Source organism: Vigna unguiculata, chromosome 4 (genome assembly GCF_037176805.1).
Source record: "Vigna unguiculata cultivar grain cowpea cultivar isolate G323 ecotype 2 chromosome 4, ASM3717680v1, whole genome shotgun sequence".
In the NCBI taxonomy this organism is placed as follows: Eukaryota; Viridiplantae; Streptophyta; class Magnoliopsida; order Fabales; family Fabaceae; genus Vigna; species Vigna unguiculata.
Window position 1 is genome coordinate 2,103,162 of NC_140795.1, and position 26,670 is coordinate 2,129,831.

Genomic DNA, 26,670 nt, shown 5'->3' on the forward strand with positions numbered 1-26,670 from the left:
TTGGGCCTGTTTTACGCTGCGTGTATTCCCATCATTAGGATCCCGTACCCCATGTTTCACTACTCACGCCATTAGTGACTACTTCCTGCACCACCAGTTTTCCTGATCATACAATCCATTGGGTTTGTTTGTTATCTTACTCATTGCAGCCCCTGTTTTACTATACATACACCTCCCAATATTTGCTGATGGCACCACCGCTTTTGCTGACTGCAGAACCCATTTGTGCTTTACATGTTTTGGGCTTGTTTTCCTTATTTTACTTGCTGCACTCCCATCTTTAATGCACACACCCTCACTAATTACTCACGTACCCCATGTTTTGTTTTCCACTTTCATCCTTCTTAAATAATTTGTTTATTTATTTATTTATTTACTTTTTCATTATTATTATTGATTTTCGTTTTTTTTATTATTTCTAAACAAAAACAAATATTTGAAAATTATTACAAAAATTACAAAAAATAGAATAAATCCAAAAAAATGAAAAATATTCTCTTCCACTTTATTGTGTCTGTCCGGTCGCTCGCACCGCGTGACACTCATTTTCAAAAATACCAAAAATAGTTCTTTCCCTTTTAGTGTCTGTCCGACCGCCCGCGTCGTGTGACACGTATTTTCAAGTAATTCAAAAAATACAAAAAAATATAAAATTTCCAAAATATAAAAACATCAACATTTTCAAAACAAAAGTCTTTTTAAGAACTACGTGATCCTTGATTCTCCACCGTGAGATACGTAGGAGCAAGGCCAGTCCTTGTCAGGTTCACATTCAAAAAATCAAATCATTTTCTCAATTGTTTTCCAAATCGTTTCTCTAAAGAACTACGTAACCCTGATTTCTCACTTTAAATGAGAATACGTAGGACCAAGGTCAATCCTTGTCGGGCCCAAAAAAATTAAAAAAATATTTTGTTTCTTTTAGCATTTTCGTCTTATTATTTTTGGGGAAAATTAACATTTTGAAAATCACAGCAACTTTGCATTCTTAATTAATGGTACCGCCCTTGGGCGGGCGCTGTAGGGTGCTAACACCTTCCCTACGCGTAACCGACTCCCGGATCCAAAATCTGGTTTTTCGCAGACTTGTCTTATTTTTATGGTTTTCCATAGTTTTCCAGAATAACTATGGTGGCGACTCCCAAATCTCTTTTCAAACCCGTTTTCTTTTTCGGTTCGCCTTCCCGTCGCGATTCCGGTTGCGACAGAGAGAAATAACAATTTATCTTTTAAAATCACTTCTCCTTTTCCAAATAAAAATTAAGGAAACTAATGTTCATATTTAAAACTACTTTTTCATTTTATCTTTAAAATCTCATTACAGTATCTTAAATGTATTTATTGACGTTATCTCAATAAATTTGAGGTCAAAAATATTTTTTTTTTTAAAATATTATATTTTCCATAAATTTGATGTATATATTATTTTCCGATTGGTTAGTGTTACAAAACACTAAGTTACAAATTACCGATCATAAAAATTAAAACTATAGTTTTAGTTTACAGGATGAAAAAGGCTATAAATCCTTTTTATTTAATTTTATAAAATATAACTTGACATGTTAAATATCTTATCAAAATTGTATATATATATATTAATGTTTAAAAAATATAATTAATTTAAAAAATATTAATAATCTAAGAAACTATCTCTTTGGTTAAGATATTCAACACAATTATATATATATATATATATATATATATATATATATATATATATATATATATTCCTATATAATTTTTTACTAGCAATGCAAATTTTCTGTGGTTACTATTATTTTGACATTTAATAAATTTTTACACACTTTATATTCACTATTTTATCTTTCAAATTTTTTTTTATAAATACAAAAAAATTAACTCTTTTAAATACCAAAATGAGTTATAACTGGTGCATCTAATTTAATGTAAAAAAAAAAAAACATTTTCCATCTTCTTACTATTAAACATTATTCTCGGAATTTTTCATGTTTTGTGGAGGAACAACCTTAACTTTTTCCTTCGAATGCGCCGCCACACCACGACATGGAAAACACCGCTCGCAGAGTGACGCGTGGAGCCCACCCATCGACTCATTCGCGCCATTTCGCTTCTCCCGCCACCTCAGCACTTCTTCCATCTTAAGGAAAACCTCAAACTACCCTTCCCGAATTCTCACACTGCGTACGTGTCACGTTCCCACTGGCTAGCACTTGCATGGCTCATGCAAAACATAAATTCTATATATACAAACACACTCATCTCTCCAAATCTTTGCCTCCATCGTCTCCACACAGAACCATAACCTTCATTTTATTCGCTGTTTCAGATCCAATTAAAGCAAACTCAATCATCGATTCCATAACCATAACTGTTTCTCGTGTGAGCGATTGTCACCTTTCTTCAAAACCAAAAGCCATGAGCCCTTCACACTTCCATTCAAAGAGAGAAATCACCTCCACCAATAACAAAAACACCACCAATGGATTGCTACCACCACCTTTGAAAATCAGCAAGGAATCTCATTTCATAAAAAAATCGTCACCACAATCCTCATCTTCATCGTCATCATCAATATCATCCTCCCTGGTTAACACTGCAATGCCAGCATCATCGTACAGACCGCAGCAACAACGTCACCCTGTCATCATTTACACACATTCTCCAAAAGTTATCCACACTCAACCTAAGGATTTCATGTCATTGGTGCAAAAACTCACCGGCCTCTCTCGTTCGGATTCAGAGGACGAGGAGGAGGACGATGACAACCCACCGCCGCCGCAACAACAGTTGAAGCAGGAGTCCGGAGGTAGCCTTGCGGCGGTGATGGGAGACAAGGAAAGTGATAGAGAAAGTATGATTATTGTGAGAAACGAGGAAAATGAGGCATCGTCGGTGCTGACCGAAGAAAATAATTGTAGCAGCAGCATGGGAGAAAACCAAGTTAACTCGTGTTTCATGGCAGGGGAGGGACCGATTATAGAGCCTCCGATGACCCCTTACGTGACAATGATGGCGGCGCCGAGCTCCACAAAGTTCGTGTGTTCGAGTCCGCCATTGATGAATTACTCAGATTCTTTGTTTTTCTCACATAACTTGAGGACCTCTATTCCATCACCGGCCACGTTGGAAGGGACGAAAGACTTCCGTGACCACTGATTATAGTTTAACCTTTTTTTTGTTTGGGTCAATAAAGGTTCTAGTTTTTCAGGATAGAACTTCGTTTTTTTAAGAATTATAAAATGGTTTTTGTCTTTTGTAGAAAAGTTGTATCTACAGGTGTTTTTACAGTTGTTACTTTAATACCCAGTTTCATAGGTTTGTAATTCAGAATAATAAAGAAAGATATATAGCTTTCTATGTGAATCATGAAGCTGAAAAAGTTCTGTTCTCAAGTATTTAGGTGATAGTTTTATGCGGTTTCGACAAGTTATAAATATTTCAGAATCTCACCAAATAATTTTCTGTGAGGATGATCAAATATAAGAAAATTAGTTTTTTCTTTGTTTAATTTTGAAGTATTAAACATAAAAATTGACAGGCCACAGTTAAACTAAGTTGTCATTTTGTTTTTGGAAAATTGTAAAGATGATTTTGAGGTGAGAATTTTCCCGGAATGTTCTACTATTATGCTATCAACAAATCATTATTAAAATCAAACATAGTTTCAAATACTGGAAAAACATATATCTTAAAAATTATTTACTTTTTACAAATTATTCATGTCTACGAGAATGAATTCTGTCAAATGCTTTGGATACACACTACACTGTATAGATATCTCCTCCGAATATAGTTTATTCCATGACATCACCAAGATCTTAACTCTAGATTGCTTATTTAATAGACACTATACAAACCAAGATCTTGACCCTAAATTACTTTATCACTAGCCATACGTCAGCTAATATTGTTATTTGAGTTATTTAATTATGCATTTACGTGTGTGTGTGTGTGTGTTTTTTTATGTATTGACCAATTGGATGTTATGTTACGAGTTTTACGTAGGAAAGTGTAATTGCATTTTCTAATTAATTAATTTGCTTCCACTGTTGAGTTTACATCTTTAACATCTCTATATACAAGAGAAAAAGCAATATTAAACAAAAACATATACACAGAACACTTAACCATGCATGCATGCATGCATCAATCTATTTTTTCTTCTTTTCCTCTTTATCTCTTTCAATTGTAACAGGAGCTGCAGGTACGCTGCACCACCATTCCTTTAATCTCCTCGTCAATCTCTCAGTGCTAGTTTTCCTCAGAGGCGAATATCTTGTGAATGTCTCCAAGAAGAGTAGCATAACTATGTATTTATAGGGCACGAAAGCCAAAATCAAGCCTGCTGATAGAAGGCAAAAGGCCAACTTCTCTGTGGCCTGATAATCATATAAATGGAACCAGGTATCATTTCATGAAATACTCAAAAGTAACATTTTAACAAGTTTTTCACTCTCAACCAATCAGAGATATGACTTTTAAGACAGTTTTTTATGAAATTAAGGAACTTATCATAGAGGGAAATTATGGTTGGAATGTGTATTATTCAATAAGAATTAAATATTAGCAAAAAGGGAAAGAATGAGACAGCACCTGAGGAAAAATGGACAGCAACAAGCCGCGAAGCTTGAGCAAAATTACGTTGCCATCTTGGATGAGTTGTTCAGCTTGAGAGACAGCATTCTGAACGGCCAAAAGTTGTTCCATTGTATTCATTGGGGGAGGAGCAATTACTTTAACTTCTGGAACTGACCTACCTTGGCTAAACAATCGGGTAATTATCATAAAAACACCTAATAACATAAGCACCACTGATACTGCATAGCCAAGCCAATTCCTGCAATAATCCCATTATCTAAGTTAATGAAACAAGGCAAACCTGTCATCACAACAAGCACCAAAAAGCTGAAAAGGGCTTATTTTGTTTGAACACTTTCTGATTTCACCATTTCTTGAACAATGTTTTGAAAATATGAAACTAAAAGAAAAAAAAAGTGACATTGCGAAATTGTAAATGATAACAGAGAGAAGTAGTTTTTTTTAAAACCAAACAAGTTCTGAAGTATTCAGTACTTCTTTGTTTTTCCCTCACAAATTATTTGGTGTTTCTTATATGTTAAATTATCAAAACAATGAAACAGCAAATACAATTTTACATGGGTAAAATTATTCAATCTCTTGTATGTTAAATTGCATCAATCCAGATCAACAACAATTTCAAATTATTCAAACTCTATTACTCTTTCCCCCTCTACATTAAAGGCCTACAATTTTCAACAAACCAAACCTATAACTTCTGAATCTATGAATTTTACCAAGCTACATAAATGCTTATAACAATTTCATAAAAAATATATTTTCTATCTCCTGCCTCTTGACAAAAAACAGATCAACAGAATATTACTTGATTTAAAGAAGTTTTACCTGTAAATGATGTAACTGAAAAACAAACAAAACCCTGAGGACTTCCTCAGATCATCCCAATATGCCAAAGCTTGAAGAGACTTCCAAAGTTCATTTATAGGAAAAAGTAACTCCTGAAAGTAGATGAAATGATAGGTATCAGAATAGGATTATACTTAAGGTAGGTTAACTATTCTAAAGTTTATCATTCTACAATGTATAACAGTTTGACTAAAAGGGTTATAAAGAGCATACTAAAATAGTACCTTCATGACAGCTAAATTAGTGTCAATACCATCAACTTTAACACCATCAACTGTAGCTTGTGCAGATATAACCTTTTTATGATTGTTCTTAGATTCTTTAATAGCTATTTCCAATTCAGTCATTTCTCCAACAGATATTTCACCCACAGCAATCTTGCTCTCATTTGAGTTGTTTGAACTTGCTCCAAATACAAATCCTAAGTTAGAAACCATGTCCAAGGCTGAGATAGAACGCATTCCACCACCATCCTTGAAATCATTCTCACGATCTGACTCTCTTCTGTTTGGCATATTTGCAAGGGTTTCTAATATCAAGTCTCCACCTGGAAGCTGATCACATAAATTAAACATGAGAAGTGCATCATTCTGTATAGGAATCGTAGAACTAATATCCTGAATAGCTTGTAAACGCAAAATTCCTAAAACAGCCTTCCAAAGCACTTCATCCCGTGCAACCCCTTTAATTCCATATTTGCTTACGAATCTGTGAACATACAGAATCTCTTGGATGATAGCTAACCAATAATCACGACGTGCATGACCTTTAAGTTCTGGAAACTCTAGTACAACGGGTTCTGATCTACAAGAGAAGTACTTTTGAAAGTTAATAACAAGATAAATTTTCAGCAGTTATAATCGTTAAGTTACTTACAGGGACGATGAACTATAGAAGACTGCCTTGTCAAAAAGTCGAGTACCCCATGGTCCAGTCAACTCAGGTTTAACAACTTGTTTAAGATCTTCTGACAAGTCATATCTTTTTGGTTTATCATATGATACAACACGAAGTGCTTCGAAATGAAGTGCATGATCTGTCAGGATTAACCTTCCTGCATCATGCCACAAAGAGAAAAGTTAAGAATAATAAACAATGCATACTGCTACTTTATCACTAAGTATATATAATAAATTGGAGGGGCATGTGTTTAAGAAACATTGCTGATAAATGTATCTTTTTCCCACACTTACCAGGCCAGGTGGATATTCCTACATGCTCAAGGACTGGCTGTGTTGTGACTGTTCCATCAACCTCGAGAATCTTCTCTTCTCTAGAGGATCTTACAGCAGCCAAGAGAGACGACTCTGAATTGCTCTTCATTTTTCTTATAGCTCTGTTGAAATAAAAATAAAAATTAAATAACTTATGCAAAAAAAAAAAAAAATTGTGCATACCACTGATCACATACTAAATAATGCAAGAAAACAACTGACTGTTGCATCAGAGACGACGCAGATAAATACAGCAGCTGGTTCTTTGAAATTAAAAACTATTAAAATAAAAAATTAAACAGAAAATTTTATTAAATCATTTTGGCTTGTGATTAGAAGCAATGAACCTAGACGTCAGTCCAAAAGCCTGTATCAGAATAACCATCACATTTATGTGCATACACTAGCCTAAATTTTCACTACAAACTTAATAAGGTGTTCATGTGCTGATAGGGCAGAAAGGCTTTCTCAAATAATAAGCATGACTGTCTTGAGTCTTTAAACAACACCATCACCTTTTCCCGATGTTAAAGGATGCAATAAAACTGCACTAACCCTTTTCCTGTTGTTAAAGGAACCCAGAAGTGGCTTCTCAGTTTTCAGAAAGAGAAACATAAAGATGGGAAAAAAAACTGAGAATTTTCCCTTTCAAAAATAGAGCTAAAGCCCAGTTCTCAAATGACGACAAAACAGAATGCCCCCTACTCTATCCTCTCCTTCTATTTATGCATTTAACCTAATTCCCTGCCTCTACAACTTTAACCAACAACTATTTCTAACTACCAACTACTCTAACCTATCATCTTCCGAGTGTTGTTGGCACAAACATTAAATCTAAGGGTCCATAAATTTCTCCAAAACTACTTCTGAAAAACTGCACTTAATTTTAAGTGAAACTAAACAGTTTTAATGATTTTTTTTTTCAATGCTATCTATGCTATTAAAGTCGATAAGAACCAAGAAATAAGAATGGGAAAGAAATGTTAGATTTTATTAAATAGGATGAAAAAACCAAGAAATGGAAGGAGTAATTGCAAAGCAAAGATGCCTTACTAAAAAAAAATGCCCATACACCAAAAGCAGGAAAACTGGCTTAGTATAAATGAATCTTGGAAATCAAAGGAATACCAGACAAAAGAAAAAGATACATTATAATTTTAACTTTCAAGGTATAATTTCAAACCTTTCTAAGCCACTGAGGTACTTGTCATAGATGGGGAACTGAAGGCGACCATCAGTTGATGAACTCAGCGCCTCAAAAAGATTTTCACTAATGATGACATCGGCAATGATAGGAATTGAAGGGGCTATTCGACAGAAAGCTTCTAAACCAACAGATACCTCCTCGTCAACTTTCTAGAATGTTTGACACCCGTCAATATTCAGAAAGACCAAATTACTAAAGATAGCACAAACTAGCCTATAATATGCATATAAGACACAGATATAGATCAATAAGAGGACATAAACTTAATAATTATATCTATTTGTATGCATATAACAATTGAAACTCACAAACTATCAAGTTCAGAGAATACCAAAGAAGATATTTTGAGTATAATTTCTGTTCATCCACAGAAATGAACAGACATAACTAACAAAGAAAGAAATATATTAAGAATATTCTAGTTATTCATTTCTTTGAGACATAACTAACAAAGAAAGAAATATATTAAGAATATTCTAGTTATTCATTTCTTTGATCCATATTCCGCATTTTATTGTATAAGGCCCACCAGTATTAACAGCAAAAAGGGCATTACACAAGTTTCCTGATAAAATCATTCTCAGTATATTGAACTCTGAAAAACATACATTGGTTAAAGGTGGACTGTCAGCAGCAGGGACTTCCCAAGCCAGCATCATGTCGAATGTCAAACGCCGGAATGTTTTATCAAAGAGATGACCAGTCATTTGTGTAGTCAGGAAAAGTGCCTTGAAACAGCAATATTCCAATAAATTCCTCGCATATCGTGATGGATGCTTTACAGAATCAGAAGCCTCCTGATTGAAGCTCTCCTGAAGATCAATTGAAGAGGTCTTAAGGATTCTGCATTACAGTTGAATTTCCAATCAATTTGTGTCAAACAAAATACAGGGGAAGGTCCAATGCTACCTAATACTCATATAAAATCCAACATAACTGAATTTTGAAAAGTGACTATGAAGCAATAATTCCCGAGTAAACAAGCTAATTTGTACAGAACCGCACTTACTTTGAGCATCTACGAACAACTAGGTTGGCAACAGGAGACAGCTCTCGTATAAAATTCCTCCCAGCAGAAGGAGAATTTTCCATCTCTTCCAATTCTTCATCAAAGTAACTTTTCTTGCCAAGCAACCATTTAAATGACCCTTCTTTTACCAAACCTTCGAACATATTTCTGGTTTTGCTGCCTACAGCCATCTGTTTTCACCTCACGATCTTATCGGGACTGGAAAACAAGATATCCCATATCAATCGATCTTAAAGTTATTGTCTTTACTGAAACATAAAGGTTCCCAATAAAAAAGTCCCACCAAATTGAATCCTCAAAACTAAGAAACCAAACTACCAAGTACCAACCCAAAAACGCTCAACCTATCCAACCCCATCTGCATGACTTAAAGATATTTCAGTTGGAACAAAGTGGTCACACTTTCACACTACAAACAATTCTTACAACGGAGAACAAAATTCTAATAAACACTTATAGAAGAACAAAAAACGAACTGGACTACTTCCCTTAAAAAACTTAATTCCTCTCATCTCATCTTTTCGAGAAGTCGAATTAGAAAGTTGCCATAGAATTGAAGTTCATAAGTTAATCTGTGAAACATAACATTTCAAAGGTGCTATAAACTCTAAGATCAAGGTATCACTAACTAACATAATCAGATATGCAAACAGAGAATAAATAAAACACGAGGGCTGCATCACAAACATAGTGCTTAACTATTTCAATCTTGTGAGAAACTGTCAAGTTTATAAAGAGGGGGTTTCACTGGGGAGAACAACACCAATGAGATCTGAGCCTAACCACATAAGACACTGACACCACTCTCAACCCAAAACCTTAAGGCAATGGGTTTATGGGTCTTTATTCTTATATAGTGCTCTACTTTCTCATTTATGGTCAATGTGGGACTTAGACTCACACTTGGATTCCTAACAATCTCCCCCTCAAGGGTGAGTCCCTTCAACCACATTGGTACACTCCCCCTCCAGCGGAAGCATTCCCAACCACGAGTACTCCTTTTCTGCCCTTTTCTGTACCGCCGTTATTCTTAACGGGACACGCTTACCTGCAACCCTTACCTGGGACTCTTGCCAGGAAGACTTTCGATACTAGGACCATAATGATACTGCACTCGTCTGAGCCGGTATTAACCATCGGCTCTGATACCACTTGTCAAGTTTATAAAGAGGGGGTTTCACTGGGGAGAACAACACCAATGAGATCTGAGCCTAACCACATAAGACACTGACACCACTCTCAACCCAAAACCTTAAGACAATGGGTTTATGGGTCTTTATTCTTATATAGTGCTCTACTTTCTCATTTATGGTCAATGTGGGACTTAGACTCACACTTGGATTCCTAACAGAAACCAAACACGCACAATTTCCATTTCACTTGAACAATCTCCTCTATTATCATCGCGCTCTAAATTCATACACTAAATTCATACAAACAAAAGAATTAGACAGACATTCAATCAGACCGACATTGAATCAGAGGCGACCCCAACAAGCTGCACCGAACAAAAACCAAGTGACCTACCTCTAACCGCATAAAAATCTCAACTTTGGCAGATGGGCTAGCTTGAAATCGTGAGATTTATTACGATCTCAGATAGCTAAGGGATTGAGAACCACCCCATTGCCACAAAACAATCATCGAAAAAGTGGATAACTTGGATCATTAGAAAGAAAAGAATCTTAAGTTGGATTGATTGAGACTGATGAAAGAAACAATGTTCAGTGATGGATAAGCAGAGAGAGAGAGAAAGAGAAAGGTTTTATCTTTCTGGAAGGGGAAGTATTGGAGCCCGTACCCTGTGTTGGGACATAATCAAGAGCTGCCAGATACAGGAAAAGAAAAAATTAGATATTCCATTTAAATTTATGTTAATTTAGATATTAACATTTTAATTTAATATATATACTAAAAAAACAGTTACCTCTTCGTTTCAAGATCGGAGATCGGAAGCTATTTTATTCTGAAAATAACTTAAAAGAAGATGATATTGTTATCTTTTAAGTAGACAATAATTTTATGAAATTAAATATTAAAATATTTGTTAATGGTTGTTATTATAATTAGATTAAATCTAATTTTGTAATGTTGTTATTGAAAATGATGTATTTCATCGGTTATAATCATTGAACTTGATTATATGACGTATTTCTTTTTACCCTTCATGGCTTCAATTGTGAACAAAAATTATGTGTGGTTCAAAATATAAACAATATAATTTCTGCAGTATGTTGAATATAAAACAATATAATAATAACTTTATAAAAAACTTTTATGTTCAATTGAACCATTCATGTAGCATTCTCATTCTTTTCTGGCTTGGTAACTCTAATTATATTTATCTAAGTTTAACATTGTATATATTCATTCACACTTCATTAAATATTTAAAATTAATAAATTAATAATAAAAGATTAATCTAAACTCTTTCTTACACATTTATAATTTATAATCAATAATAAAAATAAAAAAACTAGTTTCATATAATTAGAACTTGTTATGTATGTATTTTATTTTATTAATATTTTCACTAATTAATTTAAAAATCATACTATATAATTTGAGGTTAAATGGTAATAACTCTTTTTACATAATTATGATTGAGCTTTATTATTCTGTTTTAGAGTTTAGTTTTTCTATTTTCAAACTAATATGTTGTAAATAGAGTAGTCATAGTTATAAAAAAGTAGTTAATGTCAATAGTTATAAAAATGTATCCTTAAAATGTGATGTAAATATTAAGTTATAAGATTGATTAAGATATTTAAACTCTAATGAATATTATAAGCCTTAAGCTATTTATATTATTCAAATAATATAACTTTATTTAATATATTTTAAAAATTATTCAACAATATATATTAATCAAATAATTGAATAATGTGATATTGTTTATCTTTATATTATTGTTATAACAGTGAAACACACTTTTTATACTTTCCATGAGTAACTAATACTGTAACCGTAATTATTTTGCTTTATTTTCATATTAAAAATGCACTCCACTATCTTTTCCATCATTTAAATATTTTATATACATGATATAGCACAATTGTTTTAGGTATTAAATTTACAACGAGACTAAAAGTTATAAATCACCGATTTTTAGATTTTCTTAAAGATATAATAAAAGGAGTAACAAGAAAAAGGTACTTAGAAAAATAAAATAAGATAAGAAAAGAAAGTGGATATCTCTCGAATAAACAAATAATCCATACAAGATAAATAACAAGAAAAAGAAAATGTGAAAATGACAAAAGAAAGATTGATAACTTATAACACTTTAAGAGATTGAAAAAGAATTAAAGAGATGGAAAAAGAAGATGAGAATAGAACAACACGTGGATATGAAGTAGTTAAATAATTAGGTTTTATAGTTCTCTACCACCTCACATGAATGAGTTAGGTATACCTTTATCTCATCAAGTTCTAAAGTTAGGTAATGAAAAAAAATGGAGTTTTGGATAATTTTAAAGAATAATTTGGTGTTGGAAACTTTTTATTTCTAAGTATAAAAGTATCACCAATTTTGTTTCTCAAATTTCTAAGTACATTATAATTATACCAACTTAACCAAAAAAGAAAAATTGATAAAGAAAAACCTTATTCTTCCCCATTATTTATTGTCAATAAATGTACCTTCACCTTGTTATATGAGATTTTCTTTTCAAAAAACGGTGTTTGATTTTTAAGAAAAGGACAATGATACTTTAACCCATTTTTTTTTTACCCACTTTTAACCCATCACTTCAATCACCATTAGATCATCACATCACATCACTAAAAAAAATAAAAAAAGATGATCTAATGGTGATTAAAGCAATGGGTTAAAAGTGGGTCAAAAAAAGTGGGTTAAAATATCATTTTCCTTAAGAAAATTAGGAATGAGAATAACATTCAAATCAGATATAATTACTGTAAGTGATAAAATTTGTCTTTAAATATTCAATAGTTATATACTTAGGACTTAAATACCATACCATTAATTAAATAGTTAATAATATTTAATAAAGTACCCTCTTTTTTTGCAAACAAAAACTTAAATATTTGGTCAACAAAAAAGGAAATACCAAGAGCATTAATAATAGGCTTTTACTTTCTGCAACCCTACATTTTTTTTGACTATTTTATCTTCCTAAAATTGACTTTTGATTATGGAGGTGCAGGAAACAATAACATTAATAATTCAGGGGAGAATTGAGTGTGAAAGGAACAAATCATATGGGCTTTAATTGGTACATTGGGCTTTAACAAATTTTAGTTCATATTCCGTTGATTGTGTTTTTCTTCCTGCATTATAATAATCTATTTTTTCATCTTATAATATAAAAAAATATGTTCAACATGTATCTGTCTTTATATTTGATAATTAATTCAAAATCGTATTTTAAAATACATAATGTAGAACATTTCTGGATTATAATTCAACACTGTTCAAAATAATCATATTTTTTATTACGTAATTCGTAATTATATAGATGACTATGTAATATTAAGTGACTTGTTCAATTGAAATATAGGTTTAATTAGTCGGATAATACTTAGTTTTATTCGAATGTGTTGGTATTCATTTTTAAAAGGGTGTCAATTGAGTCTCAATTTTTGAAAAGATGAGTTAATTAGGTCTCTTTCAGAGCAAAATTATTAACAATGTTAACTATATTGATATTTAAAATAACTTATTGACATTTATATTAAAATTTAGTGGTAAAAGTCATAAATAAAGTTAACCGTGTTAATAATTTTTTGCTAAAAAAGATTTAATTGAGACACTTTTTTAAAAGTTGAGACTCGATTGACACATTTTTTAGAAAGATACCAAATTGACATGTATAAACGAAAATGGATATCATCGAACTCATTAAACCTAAAATATATTATAATAATGATAAATTAGTCTTCTTTTTATAATAAAGAAGAAAATATAAAAATGGAGGATGTAATAGTTCAGAATGGACTTTCTCGTTATGGGCCTTTTTGCTATGGTGTTAAAATTGTTGAAAATTTCGTTCCCCAAAACCTTTGTATGAAAACATGTTGGGGGCTTCTCCCTGCATCCCAAAGCATTTCTCCTGTACCCCCAAAACTTTTTTTGTTTCCAATTTTACCCTTAAATGAAGAAAGAGAAAACACAGTAAAAAAAAATTAACTGCACTCTTACACCCAGTCAACACGAATCTGCTTTTGTTGTAGGCCTCTGCACCCCCAAAAAATGCCAAAACGGATGACAGAATCCGCTTCAAGATTTTAAATATATTTTTTAATTTTTGTTTTGTTTATTTATTATGTTTTCATATATTTTAATATATATCTAAAAATAAAGTAATATATATATATATATATATATATAATTTGATTTGTAAATAACTTTTTCAAAAATAAATGTAATTATAAAAATAAATAAAACTAAATGATAATTAAACTTTAAATTAGATAAAAGAACGAAATTCCAAATCCGTTTCTGTTTTTTTTTTAATGAAACGGAACGTGGAATCCGTTTCGTACAGAGCTGAAACGGAATTCCAAATCCGTTTTTATTTTTTTTTTAACGAAACGGATTGTGGAATCCGTTTCGTGTTTATGTTTTTCGTGCTGAAACGGAATATGTATTCCGTTTGGTGTTTTTTTTTTGTTTTTCTGAAACCCGTTTTAGCGTGTTTTAAACTGGTTGGAGAGGTGGAGCGTGTTTTAAAGTGGTTGGACAGGTGGAGAGAAGAGTATTAATGATTGAATTTGAATTGGTAAAGGAACATAGCCTAAGGGAAGAGTGGGGTGTGTGCATGATTGATGGGCCATGGGAGAGAGAGATTTGGGAGACGGAAGACACATTCCGTTTCATTTTTTTAATTTTTAGCAAAACAGATTGTGTAATCCGTGTCGGAGGAAGGTGAAATGGAATCCGTTTTGGGTGCGAAAATCATAATTTATAGGAAACGGAATACAGAAACCGTTTCAAAACGTTACGAAACGGATTCTGTATTCCGTTTCAGAAAAAAATTTGCAATTTTTTTTATGAAACGGAATACAGAATCTGTTTCATAACGTTTTGAAACGGATTCTGTATTCCGTTTCAAAAAAATTTGCAATTTTTTTTATAAAACAGAATACAGAATCCGTTTCAAAACGTTATGAAACGGATTCTGTATTCCGTTTCATAAAAAAAATTGCAAATTTTTTTGAAACGGAATACAGAATCCGTTTCAAAACAATTTTTTTTATGAAACGGAATACAGAATCGGTTTCATAACGTTTTGAAACGGATTCTGTATTCCGTTTCATAAAAAAAATTGCAAATTTTTTTGAAATGGAATACAGAATCCGTTTCAAAACAATTTTTTTTATGAAACGGAATACATAATCCGTTTCATAACGTTTTGAAACGGATTCTGTATTCCGTTTCATAAAAAAAATTGCAAATTTTTTTGAAACGGAATACAGAATCTGTTTCAAAACGTTATGAAACGAATTCTGTATTCCGTTTCCCATACAGCTCTCACGACCACGAACCACACAAACCACAATGAAACTGAGCAAAAATTTTAATGAAAGCTGGATGATGGAGAAGAAACGGAGTAGAAGAATACTAAATAGTAACGTATAATAACGTTTTGGGGGGTGCAGGGACGTTGACGCAGTAAATGAAATTTACTGCGTCCGTACCCACTTTCACCCATTCTCACAGTATATTAAATAAGGGCATAAACGTAAATTTTGGGGGTACAGGAGATTTCTTGGAGGTGCAGGGAGAAGGCGCCAAACATGTTTCTTATGTATTTTCACAAATTTCTCCCTGCATCTCTTATAAATTAATAATTTCGTTTTTCTCCTTTTTTTAATTGTATAACTAAAAGTAATTTACAAAAGTAAAAAATGACTTATAAATTGTGCAATTCAAAAGTCAAAAATAATTTTTAAATTATACAATTCATGTAAAATTGTAGAGTCATGATTCTGTAATTATGTAATTCGAAAACTAAATAACTTTAAAATTATGTAATTCGAAAACTTTTTTTTAACTATCTTCAAAAGTCAGTCTTGATTTTCAGTAATCCAAAACTCAAAATGACTCCTTAATTTTATAATCTAAAAAAAGAAGGCAAAAACAGATTTTTTTTTTTAGCAAGAGGAAATTTATGGAGGTGGAGGAAGAAGCTACCAACATCAAATCATAATCTTTGAGACCACTTCCTTTCAACACAAAACTTTCGTACAAGTACCATTAACAAGATTTCAACTTCTGACTTCTAAAAGCATTATTCAGTTACTATTGCAACCAATCTCTTCTTGTAGTATATAGAATTATGAATAACAGAGAAAGGTGTATTGAGTTATGAACAACAAAAAATGTTGAAAGGATAAACAGAATGGTGATGTTAAAGCCAAGAAAAAAATAGTAAACAATAACCAGTAATTGATGAGTTGGTAACAGGAATTGAAGAATTGTGTTCTAACTTATTGTTTTGGCTATATATGTGACTAGGAATAATGTATTATGTGAATAGCAGATAGAGAAAGTGTAGGTGCAAAAAGCTGTGGAAATGGGGGCTGATGTGAAGTGAATAATTAGCAGGAACTGAATGGCAGATTAGAAATTCAGAATCTCTGAGCAGTGTTGTGAAGAGACAGAAGTCTTGATTTTGGTCCAAACCCTATCTTGCCAAGTCAACACCACTTGACTTTAACAGAGGGAGATGAAGATGTTGGTTTTAAGAAGATAACAACAAAGTTGTGGTGAAAGTGTTTGTTGCAATTGTAGAGTCATGAACTTTGTTTTCAATGTTTAAATCAAGACCATACAAACAGATACTGATGCTTTTGCTTCCATTTTGCCAAAATTGGTGGGGTTATGGTATACCTCACCACCTAGCAACTTCCACTTTCATTTCAGAGCCTTGCTAGTGACTTCTGAGCCCACTGTACTTCTGCTTGGATCCTTGAACTTGCCCAACTTTTTTTGGTAGAATACTACTTTATTCTCTATAAAAGAAACAATTTTGTTTGAGCCAGATAAAGTAAAATCAGTGTAAACAGTGACATAAGCAAAACTTGTGATCATTGTAAGCCTAACTCAACTACATCGACTAGAGATAAGACAATCTCATATGTATATGAGTGAGGTGTAAATCTCACTTTACAAACCAGTTTTGTAGGATTGAGTTAGACTTAAAACTCACTTCTAACATGGTAACAAAGTCATTGTTTAAACAAAAACTAAAGTCTATCCTAACGGCGTGAAGGGTGTGTTGGAAGTCCTACATCGACTAAAGATAAGGCAATCTCATAATATATGAGGTTTACACCATCTATATACTATGAACTAACCTTATTTTTCTAGTTGATGTAGGACTTCTAACACACTGTTGATTAATTAAAAGAATTATATAGCAGATGGTGTATTCAACTTGTGATCATTGTTTTAAGTTTGCAAATGAGTTTATATTTAACTTAATTCTACAAAACTAATCTGTAAGGTGAGATTTACACCATCTCTATACCGTGAATTTACCTTATTTCTCTAGTTGATTTGATTAAGTTAAAAGAATTATATAAGAGATGGTGTATTCAACTTGTGATCATTGTGATAAGTTAACAAATAAGTTGAAGTTTAACTCAATTCTACAAAACCGACTTGTAAGATGAAGTTTGCATTACCTGTATATTATGAATTGGTTTTATCTGTAGTCGATATGAGACTTCTAACACAGTATTAATGGTTGATTCTTGAAGCATGCATAGAGTGATGAGGAAGTTAATTTGATGATTAATTAGTGTTCTCCCCCCAACTACTACCTCCAAACATGTGTCCCCAGATCTGAATCCATATAGGGAATATATGAAATAGATATATCTTTGAAGCATGAAGTTAGCTTTAAGACCCTTTAAGTCCATATTCCTCCTCCTTATTCATGCATGGTAGCTCTAAGAGACAAGGAAACAGCATGGTCAAAAGTGGGTCAAATAAGGAGATTGAGTTGGAGTGAAGAAGCAAAAGTGGGTTTAAAAGGTTCACAAGCTCTTATCATTTTGCTGAAGTTGGAGAACCCACATTGCCCATCCTCTTTTCAGCATGCTATGGCCCATTCAAGCTGTCCTCTTCTTCTACCAATTCCATGGATGCAATGCATCTAACCCCTCCTTCACCTTTCATTAAACAATAACAACAAATGTGCTACAACCTCATTAATGCTTTCTCTCCTCAATCATTCACTTAATGAATTGGCAACATCCACAAGATTTCATCAATTCATTGCTTCAAGTGGGTTCCATGCACACTGTTCCTCTTGGATTTGCCTTCTGCTTTCTCATCTTACTACATTTCTTGCACTTCCACTCCCCAAATGGATAAGCAATTTCCTTGTTTTACCGACAAACCAGATTTTTAAACTGCTTCTTGACAAAGCATCACCTCTGCCTCAATTCACACCACTGTTGTTATGTGAGCATAAAACATCAACTGAAAATTACTGCTCTCTTTTTTTCCCTCACACTCCCCCCTCTTAATTTACATGCTCCATTCCCAAGAGACCAAAAGAGTTATGGAAGGAAATTCTTAGACAAATCACATAACACATACCACTAATGTTCCTTTCTTTTAAATAAGATTTATGTTTAATTGGTCATTTGGTCACTGTTTTTCGTTTAAAAATGTCAAATTGGTCCTTTACTTTTTTTTGTCTCAATTTAATATGGATTTGTGAAAATCGATGCAATTTAGTTCTGATTTGTAAAAATTTGATGCAATTTGGTATTTGGGTTAACTTTCTTTAAACGGATAATGAATTTTTCATCAAAATTAAAGCTGTTAAGAAGGATGATTTGTTTTATTGGTATAATTAACATAATCATAATGTCAATGTCGATAAAAAAACATTGATCCATCTCAAAAGACTCAACAGGAAAGACCAAATTACATCAATTTTTTACAAATCAAAACCAAATTGCATCAATCTTCAGAAATCGTGACCAAATTGAAACTGAGAAAATTTGGAGGATCAACTTGATATTTTCTGACGAAAACAGGGACAAATGACTAATTAAACCTAAGATTTAAGTTTAAGTCTTACAAATGAAACAAAAAAGAAAAGAAAAGAAAAACAATATAAAAAATGATCAACCAGATTTATGAACTGGTATGATGGAGTTAAATACTGCTGCATAATTTATGTAATGAACTTGTGAGATAATATAATATTATGATTGTGATAAGGGTTGACCACTAAGTTTGATGGTTCTAATTTCATTAACAACACCTTTATTAAGAAGGTTCATCTTATTATAAAAAGGCTAAGTAGGGATGAGTCGACATAGCCAAGTGAAATAGCGACACCTCCTGAGAGAATTGGAAAGAAACACACTGTTGAATTTGCAACAAAAAAGAAACACTTGTTAATATTATTGTTGTTGCCGTAGGTCCTACGAGACATGGACCTCCTAGTTGATTCATTGTCACAACAATTCAATCTGGGTCCATGTGTGGAACTTGGTAGAACAAATGGAATCACGTGAATAGTTTTTCACAGTAGTTTTCGCAGGTAAAATATTTCCCAAGAATTTCAGCAAGATATGTGCCATTTATTTATGTACGATTAATATTCTCAACCACCAAAAAGAGACATATACGAATAACTTCAACTTAGAATCTCAACCAACTAATACACATCTTTGGCAATTCACACCAAACTGATACTGAAATTTTTAAGTCTTGGTTTGTTACATTTGAGGTTACCAAACTAATTACTTTTGCTACCATGATGATAAAATTTATTTCTTAAAGGAAATGGAGAAAGGGAATTCATAATAACATGATCCGAGAACAATTATATTCTCAAAATCATGAAAAGATATGCGCCTTTTCTACTCAGAACATGGAAGAATCCTTGTACTGTCATGAACTTTTTTAAACTTTGAGATGTAAATGTATCTAGCGAGATTATTGATCATGCATGAATGAATAACTATACTGTGTTATTCTTGCTGAATAATGATGCCCTTTTGTTACACAACACTTACTAAACATATCAAACAAAAAAAGTTTAGGTTCAAGATTTTGCATGCACAAGGGCTATTAATTCAAATTATTGTTGGATTAATTAATAACTAGCCTAGAATGCACATGCTTCGGTCGAAGGCAGAAATATATATATATTTTTTTCCTTTTAGATTGTTGTTATTTGAGTTATGTATGATTATTGGTGTCTGTGTATTTGGCCATATATTGTCAAATCTGCAAGTACTGCAACCCACCACACCATTCCACAGATAAAAAAAAATATATGAAATGTGAGTTTTTTTTCTTCTTTTTATTAACTTCCATTTGATTTCTACACATGTCTGAAGGATTGTACAAGCAAGAATGTCCACAGAGTGGAAACAAATTGATCTTTGTAGAAAGTAAAAGTAAAATAGCAGATGAAGTGTGATCTCATGTCTTGTATGGCTGCTGAGTTAAAACATTAAAACTTCCAAAACTGAAGTCAAAGTGGCCAACTTGGTTGAAAGCAAGAAACTCCTCCATACCCTTCTCTCTTATACCTCCCTAACTCTTTTGCCTCTGATGCTCTTGCTCTCTGCCACAGATTCAAAAAATCAACATCAATATTATATAATATACTTTGAATTTCATCATTCACTCACACACACAACTACTCATCATACCCTTTTCCACTATCTAACAAATTCATGTCTAGATTCATTCTTATCCATCAAAAACAGTTTCCACATACATGAACTGAGAGCTTTTCATGCTTATTATATCAAATACCACAGAAAACATTATTTTACATTAAATAAGACCTTGAAAACTTCAGAAGTAGGTACCTGCATTGTTTCTAAAGCATCTGTCTCGGAATTGAAGTCATAAAAGGTACTTGCTGCAGTGAGTTTCAGAGAAAGGAACTGCAGAAAAGCCAAACGTGGATTGTTATTAATATCAGTAAGGCTATGTTGAAACATAGAATTGTCTTTTCTAACAACAAATGATTTTTTTTTTTTGTTTAATTTTGATGACTTACCTCTACTTGATGCTGCAAGGACTGCACATAGTTTATGATTTCATCCAACATTACTGCCATGCCCATGGTCTGCAAACATTAATTTAAAAGTTGAAATATGAGAGCTTGGTTCATGAAGTTACACAAAAATCTGAGCTTTTGAAGGAAACATATGTCTCTACCTTGTAACATCCTGGAACAATGTTCTGTAAGCACCTTAATTTCTCATTGATTTTCCCTCTTCTAACCTGAACAACAAATATGCATCAGTCCATGTTCATCACAATCAAACAGACAAGAAAAATAGCCAAAGGGAGATTGAATTGAATATATTCATCTGTTTGATTGTTTCATTTTTTTCTAACTTTTAACAAATCGAAGAAAGTATACACACCCTTTCTGCTAAACTGTGGCTATCAGTAGCTTGACCTCTTCTGGCTCTTACATGAACCACTTCCTTTGCTTTCTCCTCTTCTGTCACATTGCTTTTTGCTCTCTTTCCTTTTCCAGAACCCTGAAATTATTCACCAAAAGACTCATTCTTTCTCTTGCATATACATTTTCAAACAAATATGCATGGGGAAGAGAAGTGAAAAAAGAGAAAAACAGAAGAAAAATTTACTTGTTTTATCTTGCTTCCACTCTCAGAAACTGCAGGAGTTGAGTTAGCTGAACTAGTCTCTGGAAGATCCAGTGATTTCCTCTTTTTACCTTCATGGATCTCATTTTCTGCTTGGAAAATGGGGAGAGAAACAGGAAGTGCATTGTGGTTGACATGATGAACAAGGGCAGGGAAATTTTCGTCCAAGTTTCCCGGAAATTCAGGTTCTTGAGGGCCCAAGAAAGTGTCACAGGAAAATGGCATCAAGTTGTGCATAGTCAAGTTTGAGTTGTCTATGACATGTTGGTTGATCCCAATGAATTGGTTTATGAGTTCCATGCTTGGATCAATGTCTAAGAATGGAAAAGAGGAGGGTCTAATGCTTTGAAGTTGCAAGTTTTCTGTGAATTCAGCCATGTGATTATTATAAATCACAGAATGAGAGAGCGAGTGTGAGTGTTTATGAGGTGTTTAAGTGGTATTTGGATAATGTGGGTTACACTTGTTGTATTTATACTGTGGAATTGTGGCTACATTGGTGAATAGAAGCTATTCTTAGGTGGCCACGTGGCACCTCAAGCTTCTGTAGTTTTTGTTCCCTTAGTTGGCCCCTTGCACAGGGAAAAATGTCCAATATCAATAAGGACCCATGTTTTGTGAGAAAAGCACGCCTAGTTTTGGAGCTTTTAGACTTTTTAATTTCAATTTTTAGCTCTAGTGGGAATTAGAAAAGTGCACTTGTTTAGTGGGGAAGCATGGCCTTGGTGCAAAATCTTCCAAAATATATCACCTTTCTTCTTCCTTATTCTATGTCACCACCATAACTTCCATTTTCCTTTTTCTTCTTCCTCATCTTTTCTCATATTCACACTTTATTATAACATATTACAATCTCTCTTCAACCATTTCCTCTACTCTATCGATATTCATTCACTGCTTTCTTGGTTTTAACATTTAATTTTGTTCAAGTCAAATGGCAGATCTCTCTTTCAAATGTTTAACAAAGTAGTGTACTCAACATTCAAACTTAAGATCATTAAGAAGAGTTTGGTGCATTTAATGATTTTTTTTGAATGATTTTTTTGTTGAAAATCCAAGTATGAATCTAAATCTCACCTTAAGTAAAATGAAAAAATCATTGAATAAAAATAAGAAAGTTAAGCCTCATATGAAGATAAAGATTCATGAACTCATCGACTCAAGGTTTTGGGAATTAGAAGTGATATCAATCCTTTATGCGTGAGTGTTTGATCATATCTTATTAGTGTTATATCTCCGTATTAGCCCTCTTTACTCAACAATTTTTTATGTTAAAAGTTCAACGTAAATAATATTAAATTTATAATATATAAATAAATAAAAATTTTATTTTATAAATTAATTTTATTCATGAATTTAAATCTTTAGTTTTAATAATGTATTATTACTTTTAAAAAAAAAAATATGTAATGAGAATAAATAAACGAATAATTATATTTGTTATCTAGTTGGTTGGACAAAAGTTATATAAATAAAGAGAAAAATTATACAAATGTGATTATTTCACTATACAGTACTGTCCCATTCCAAGAAAAATTGTACCAATCAAATCGATTGTACCTACGTCACTATTCACTACCTAGTATTTGTATGCGTACGAGAATTTCTTCCATCAAACTATTAATATAATTTGCTTATGATATTTTTTTCAAAATAACTACGTAATAATTTTTTTTAATAATAAAGCATTATATTGAGATGATAATAATAAAGTATAAATAAAATAATAATATATTTAGCTGAATAATAATTATATAAAATAGTAAATATGTCAAAACATCATTGATGTAAATGAAGATTAATAGACGTAAGAGGTGTTTACCTCAGATAATACGAGGAATAAATCCAAATCAAAGAAGTTGAGTTGCGTTTTCAATTGAGTAAAATTTAATAAAATCTTCTGATTGCTGAGTTGCCAGTTCTATATATTAAACCTGAGATCTAACTTAACTTAACTAAACTTATTAAATAATATCAACATTAATAATAATATCAGTATAATTATGAATAATTATTTCATTATTATAATTGTATTAACTAAACGTATTTTTTAAAATATTTAATTATTTAAATATTACCAATTCAATTAAATTCAACTTGATTAAATATGAGTTAATTAAGATGAATTGAGTCGGGTAAAATCTTATCCCATTAATACCACTTATATACTTTTTTATACTCTATTATCTTTCTCTTTACAGGTGCTTTATAAAATAAAAATAAATTTATAAATCACATTCTAAAATAATATCGAAGTCGATCTCAAATTCATTAAATGGTACATGTCATATTATTATAGTTATAAAAATAAAATAGAATATTAATAGAATTTGAAAGAAAATGAGTATTATTTCACTTTATTTTATGTGATTAACCATAACTATATTCATATTGTAACAATTTTATTGAATTCAACATCACCACACTAGATTACTTTTTTGGATTTTATTATTAGCTTCCTAATTTATTTCCAAAGAGTAAAATCAAAAGTTAATTTTACATATATAGTTAGAGTATAAATTAGATAAAATTAACAAAAGAAGGAAAAAAAAGCACCCTAGAAAGATTGTCACTTAGTTTTGCACCCCATTAAAAGCATTAGAACTTTTCAAATGGTGTATGTTGTGATGCATACTGTGCACAGAAACTGTCATTGTTAGATTGCGATCTTTTTTCTGCAACTTGTTCTTCTGCTTTGTCCATACTTGAGGCCACATAAGCATGGTGCTTTATATTCAGTACCATGAACCTTTGCTCCACCCCATTAAAAGTGTTCTTGTTACGTAATGGACCAGAGGGTATACACCCATTAACTCACCAACATCAATGTGTGAGAAAAGGACCAAACAATAGCTTTCTTAGTGAGCAAGTCACATTAACACACTGTGTTTGGTCAATATATCAACCAACCTAACCAAGACCCTAAAACATCAACTTCAAAATCAAAAACATGGCAAAATTTCTTAGTACCATGCAAACTGATACCACGCCTCCTAAACAGACATAGGTTCACAAAACTAACTGGTTTAACAAAAAGTTACAGAATGTGCTGTTACATAAACATAAACAATCATCGTACATATAAAATATTGTTCGTTTTGAAATATGAATTCCGTCACAATTTTACCTTTAAAACATCAGATAAAAAGAGGAAGATTGTTTATTTATCTGAACATGGTTACAAGGAGGCTGCATAATCAATCATTTTTTTGTTCCAGACAAGAACTGTTCATATATAAACTTAACCTTAAATCTTGTGAATAGGTTAAAAAAATATGTAAACCATGTCTATGAATTTGGAAGAGTCTGTCCAAGTTGTGTTAAACCTTTCAATTTCTACTGTTTGGCCACAGAATTTGTTGTCCTATGTTTGCTCACACTGCCTCTGATTTGAACTGATATTTGAGAAATGAATGAACCAAACTTTGAAACAGGTTTCTGACATGTGGGGTGTGTGTTTGGCCTGTGGCAGTTCATTTAATTCTCATTAAGGGTTACATTCCTTGGTCTCACTCACACTCTAAAGGAACCATATGGGCATTGAAAACTTTGAGTTGCCCCTGTATATATATATATATATATATGTATATATTTATATATATGTACACACACCCAATTGTAGCCTTGCCAAAAATGGACATAATTTTCATCATTTGCTTGTAGCCATTGACGGCTCACACAGAAAGACACAATAGAGTTACTTAGCTTTGGAAACAAACCTTTCCTACAGTAGAAACCCTTCATCATTCATCATCACCCTTTTGCAAACCTACAAGGTTAGAGTTTTGAAAACTGAATGCAAAGATCTTAGGACTATAAAGGATTTGGTTGTGATGTCACAGTCCCCTATGGGAGAATATCTTCCATATTCTAAACGTGCAATGGTGAACTTGCCCATGCATTTTCCTTTAAGTCTTAGTATGAATGCAAGGTGTGCATCAAAACTAGTTGCTTTGGAAGAGAATGCCATATCAAGATTGCCTAGTCTATTGCTACAGTAGGTGGTGTAGGCCGGATTTACCTAACATAACTGTAATTGTCTTGACTTTTGACGTTTGGGAGCTGAAAATATGTACTATGTTGCACTTCTTTTCAAATACCTCTCTTTATCTTGTCTTCAATTTTTTAAGGTAACATTTTCTCATGACCACTAATATTTTCTTAAAAAATGTCAGATATGCATGTCAGTTTAGATGCTGAGAAAATGTGAGAGAAAGATAAGAATTTCCTATTTTGAGAAATTAATTTGGTGAAAGAATTACTTGCACTTAATGGATTGTACTACTCAGCAAGTTATCTTAATTAGCTGTGTTTTTCAAAATTACAAGTTAAATACCTTTTATATATTTCTCTCATTTCAAACTTCTTTTCGTCACAAAAGATGAAAGTTATCAGTATCTTATTTGGTTTCGGTATCAGTTAAATACTGAAAAAATGTAACAGAAAGATAGTGATGATTATGCAGATAAGTTTGAGAAGTTAATTTTTGTGAAAATATGACTTAATTTATATATTTTTTAGCAAGTTCTTCAATTCAAAAACGCAGATTTATAAACTCTTGTTCAAGAAAAACTATCAATACAAAATAAATAGAACAACAAATACTTGAGAATGGCATGATCTGGTTCAGAACTGACACAAAATTAACATACCCTCTTAATATTTTTTCTGTTTTAGACACAAAACTTGAAAGCTATCCTTTTCCTTTTTCGTTGAAAGTTATATTCTAAAATAACTTGAAACAGTTGAAAGAGATTATTGTTTATCCGAGGAATTTAAAACACCATGAAGAGGAATATTTTGGATCCTAAAACACTGTATCAGAAAGTTGTGTCATTTCCTGCAATGAGAAAGTGGGTTTTCTTTCAAAAGAAAAAAAAAATTTGTAACCCCACTACACCATAACTACAACAGTATCACCATATATATTAGGGTACATATATATTACGTGGTTCAATTTAAATCACCTGAAATCCCAATGTAGTCCAAATATAAATATAATATATACTTAATAACCATATATATTACCTTAAAATATTTATCTGAAAACTATGGTGCAATCATATAGTTGAACAACCTAGGAAAGATGACAGATTTAAGTGACAAAATATGGTCTACTTTTTTTGACCTAAAAGATGATTTGATGATTGATAAGATGT

At 32.1% G+C, this 26,670-nt stretch overlaps 3 protein-coding genes across 3 annotated transcripts; 1 reads left to right on the forward strand and 2 right to left on the reverse strand.

Moving 5' to 3' along the window:
• The first annotated feature begins 1,858 nt into the window (after positions 1–1,858).
• On the forward strand, positions 1,859–3,863 carry LOC114182732 (uncharacterized). Its single transcript, XM_028069665.2, has one exon. It carries the CDS (start codon positions 2,197–2,199, stop codon positions 3,136–3,138), a length of 942 nt encoding a protein of 313 aa, XP_027925466.1. The 5' UTR covers positions 1,859–2,196; the 3' UTR covers positions 3,139–3,863.
• Positions 3,864–3,977: 114 nt separating this feature from the next.
• On the reverse strand, positions 3,978–10,712 carry LOC114182374 (uncharacterized). The gene is made up of 10 exons (XM_028069243.2): positions 10,406–10,712; positions 8,858–9,076; positions 8,457–8,691; positions 7,825–7,997; positions 6,621–6,763; positions 6,304–6,481; positions 5,652–6,231; positions 5,407–5,519; positions 4,576–4,819; positions 3,978–4,361 (listed from the first exon to the last, which is right to left on the reverse strand). The coding sequence occupies exons 2-10, from the start codon at positions 9,046–9,048 to the stop codon at positions 4,134–4,136; spliced, it is 2,085 nt and encodes a 694-aa protein (XP_027925044.1). The 5' UTR covers positions 9,049–9,076; positions 10,406–10,712; the 3' UTR covers positions 3,978–4,133.
• A 9,439-nt stretch (positions 10,713–20,151) lies between these two features.
• Positions 20,152–21,940, reverse strand: LOC114182479 (transcription factor BEE 1-like). The gene is made up of 6 exons (XM_028069356.2): positions 21,494–21,940; positions 21,266–21,385; positions 21,054–21,119; positions 20,893–20,961; positions 20,699–20,776; positions 20,152–20,448 (listed from the first exon to the last, which is right to left on the reverse strand). The coding sequence occupies exons 1-6, from the start codon at positions 21,887–21,889 to the stop codon at positions 20,356–20,358; spliced, it is 822 nt and encodes a 273-aa protein (XP_027925157.1). The 5' UTR covers positions 21,890–21,940; the 3' UTR covers positions 20,152–20,355.
• Between the last annotated feature and the right edge of the window lie 4,730 nt (positions 21,941–26,670).

Bases quoted from the DNA above. Each gene is read 5' to 3' on its own strand.
- LOC114182732 (XM_028069665.2), top strand. From the start codon at position 2,197: ATGGCTCATGCAAAACATAAATTCTATATATACAAACACACTCATCTC.
- LOC114182374 (XM_028069243.2), bottom strand. From the start codon at position 9,048: ATGGCTGTAGGCAGCAAAACCAGAAATATGTTCGAAGGTTTGGTAAAA. The intron at 8,692-8,857 runs GTAAGTGCGGTT...ACTGTAATGCAG, and splicing joins GTTGTTCGTAGATGCTCAAA to AATCCTTAAGACCTCTTCAA. The intron at 4,362-4,575 runs GTGCTGTCTCAT...TATGATTATCAG, and splicing joins TGCTGTCCATTTTTCCTCAG to GCCACAGAGAAGTTGGCCTT.
- LOC114182479 (XM_028069356.2), bottom strand. From the start codon at position 21,889: ATGGCTGAATTCACAGAAAACTTGCAACTTCAAAGCATTAGACCCTCC. The intron at 20,962-21,053 runs GTAGAGACATAT...TAATGTTTGCAG, and splicing joins TTGTTCCAGGATGTTACAAG to ACCATGGGCATGGCAGTAAT. The intron at 20,777-20,892 runs GTAAGTCATCAA...GCTTTTCTGCAG, and splicing joins CCTTGCAGCATCAAGTAGAG to TTCCTTTCTCTGAAACTCAC.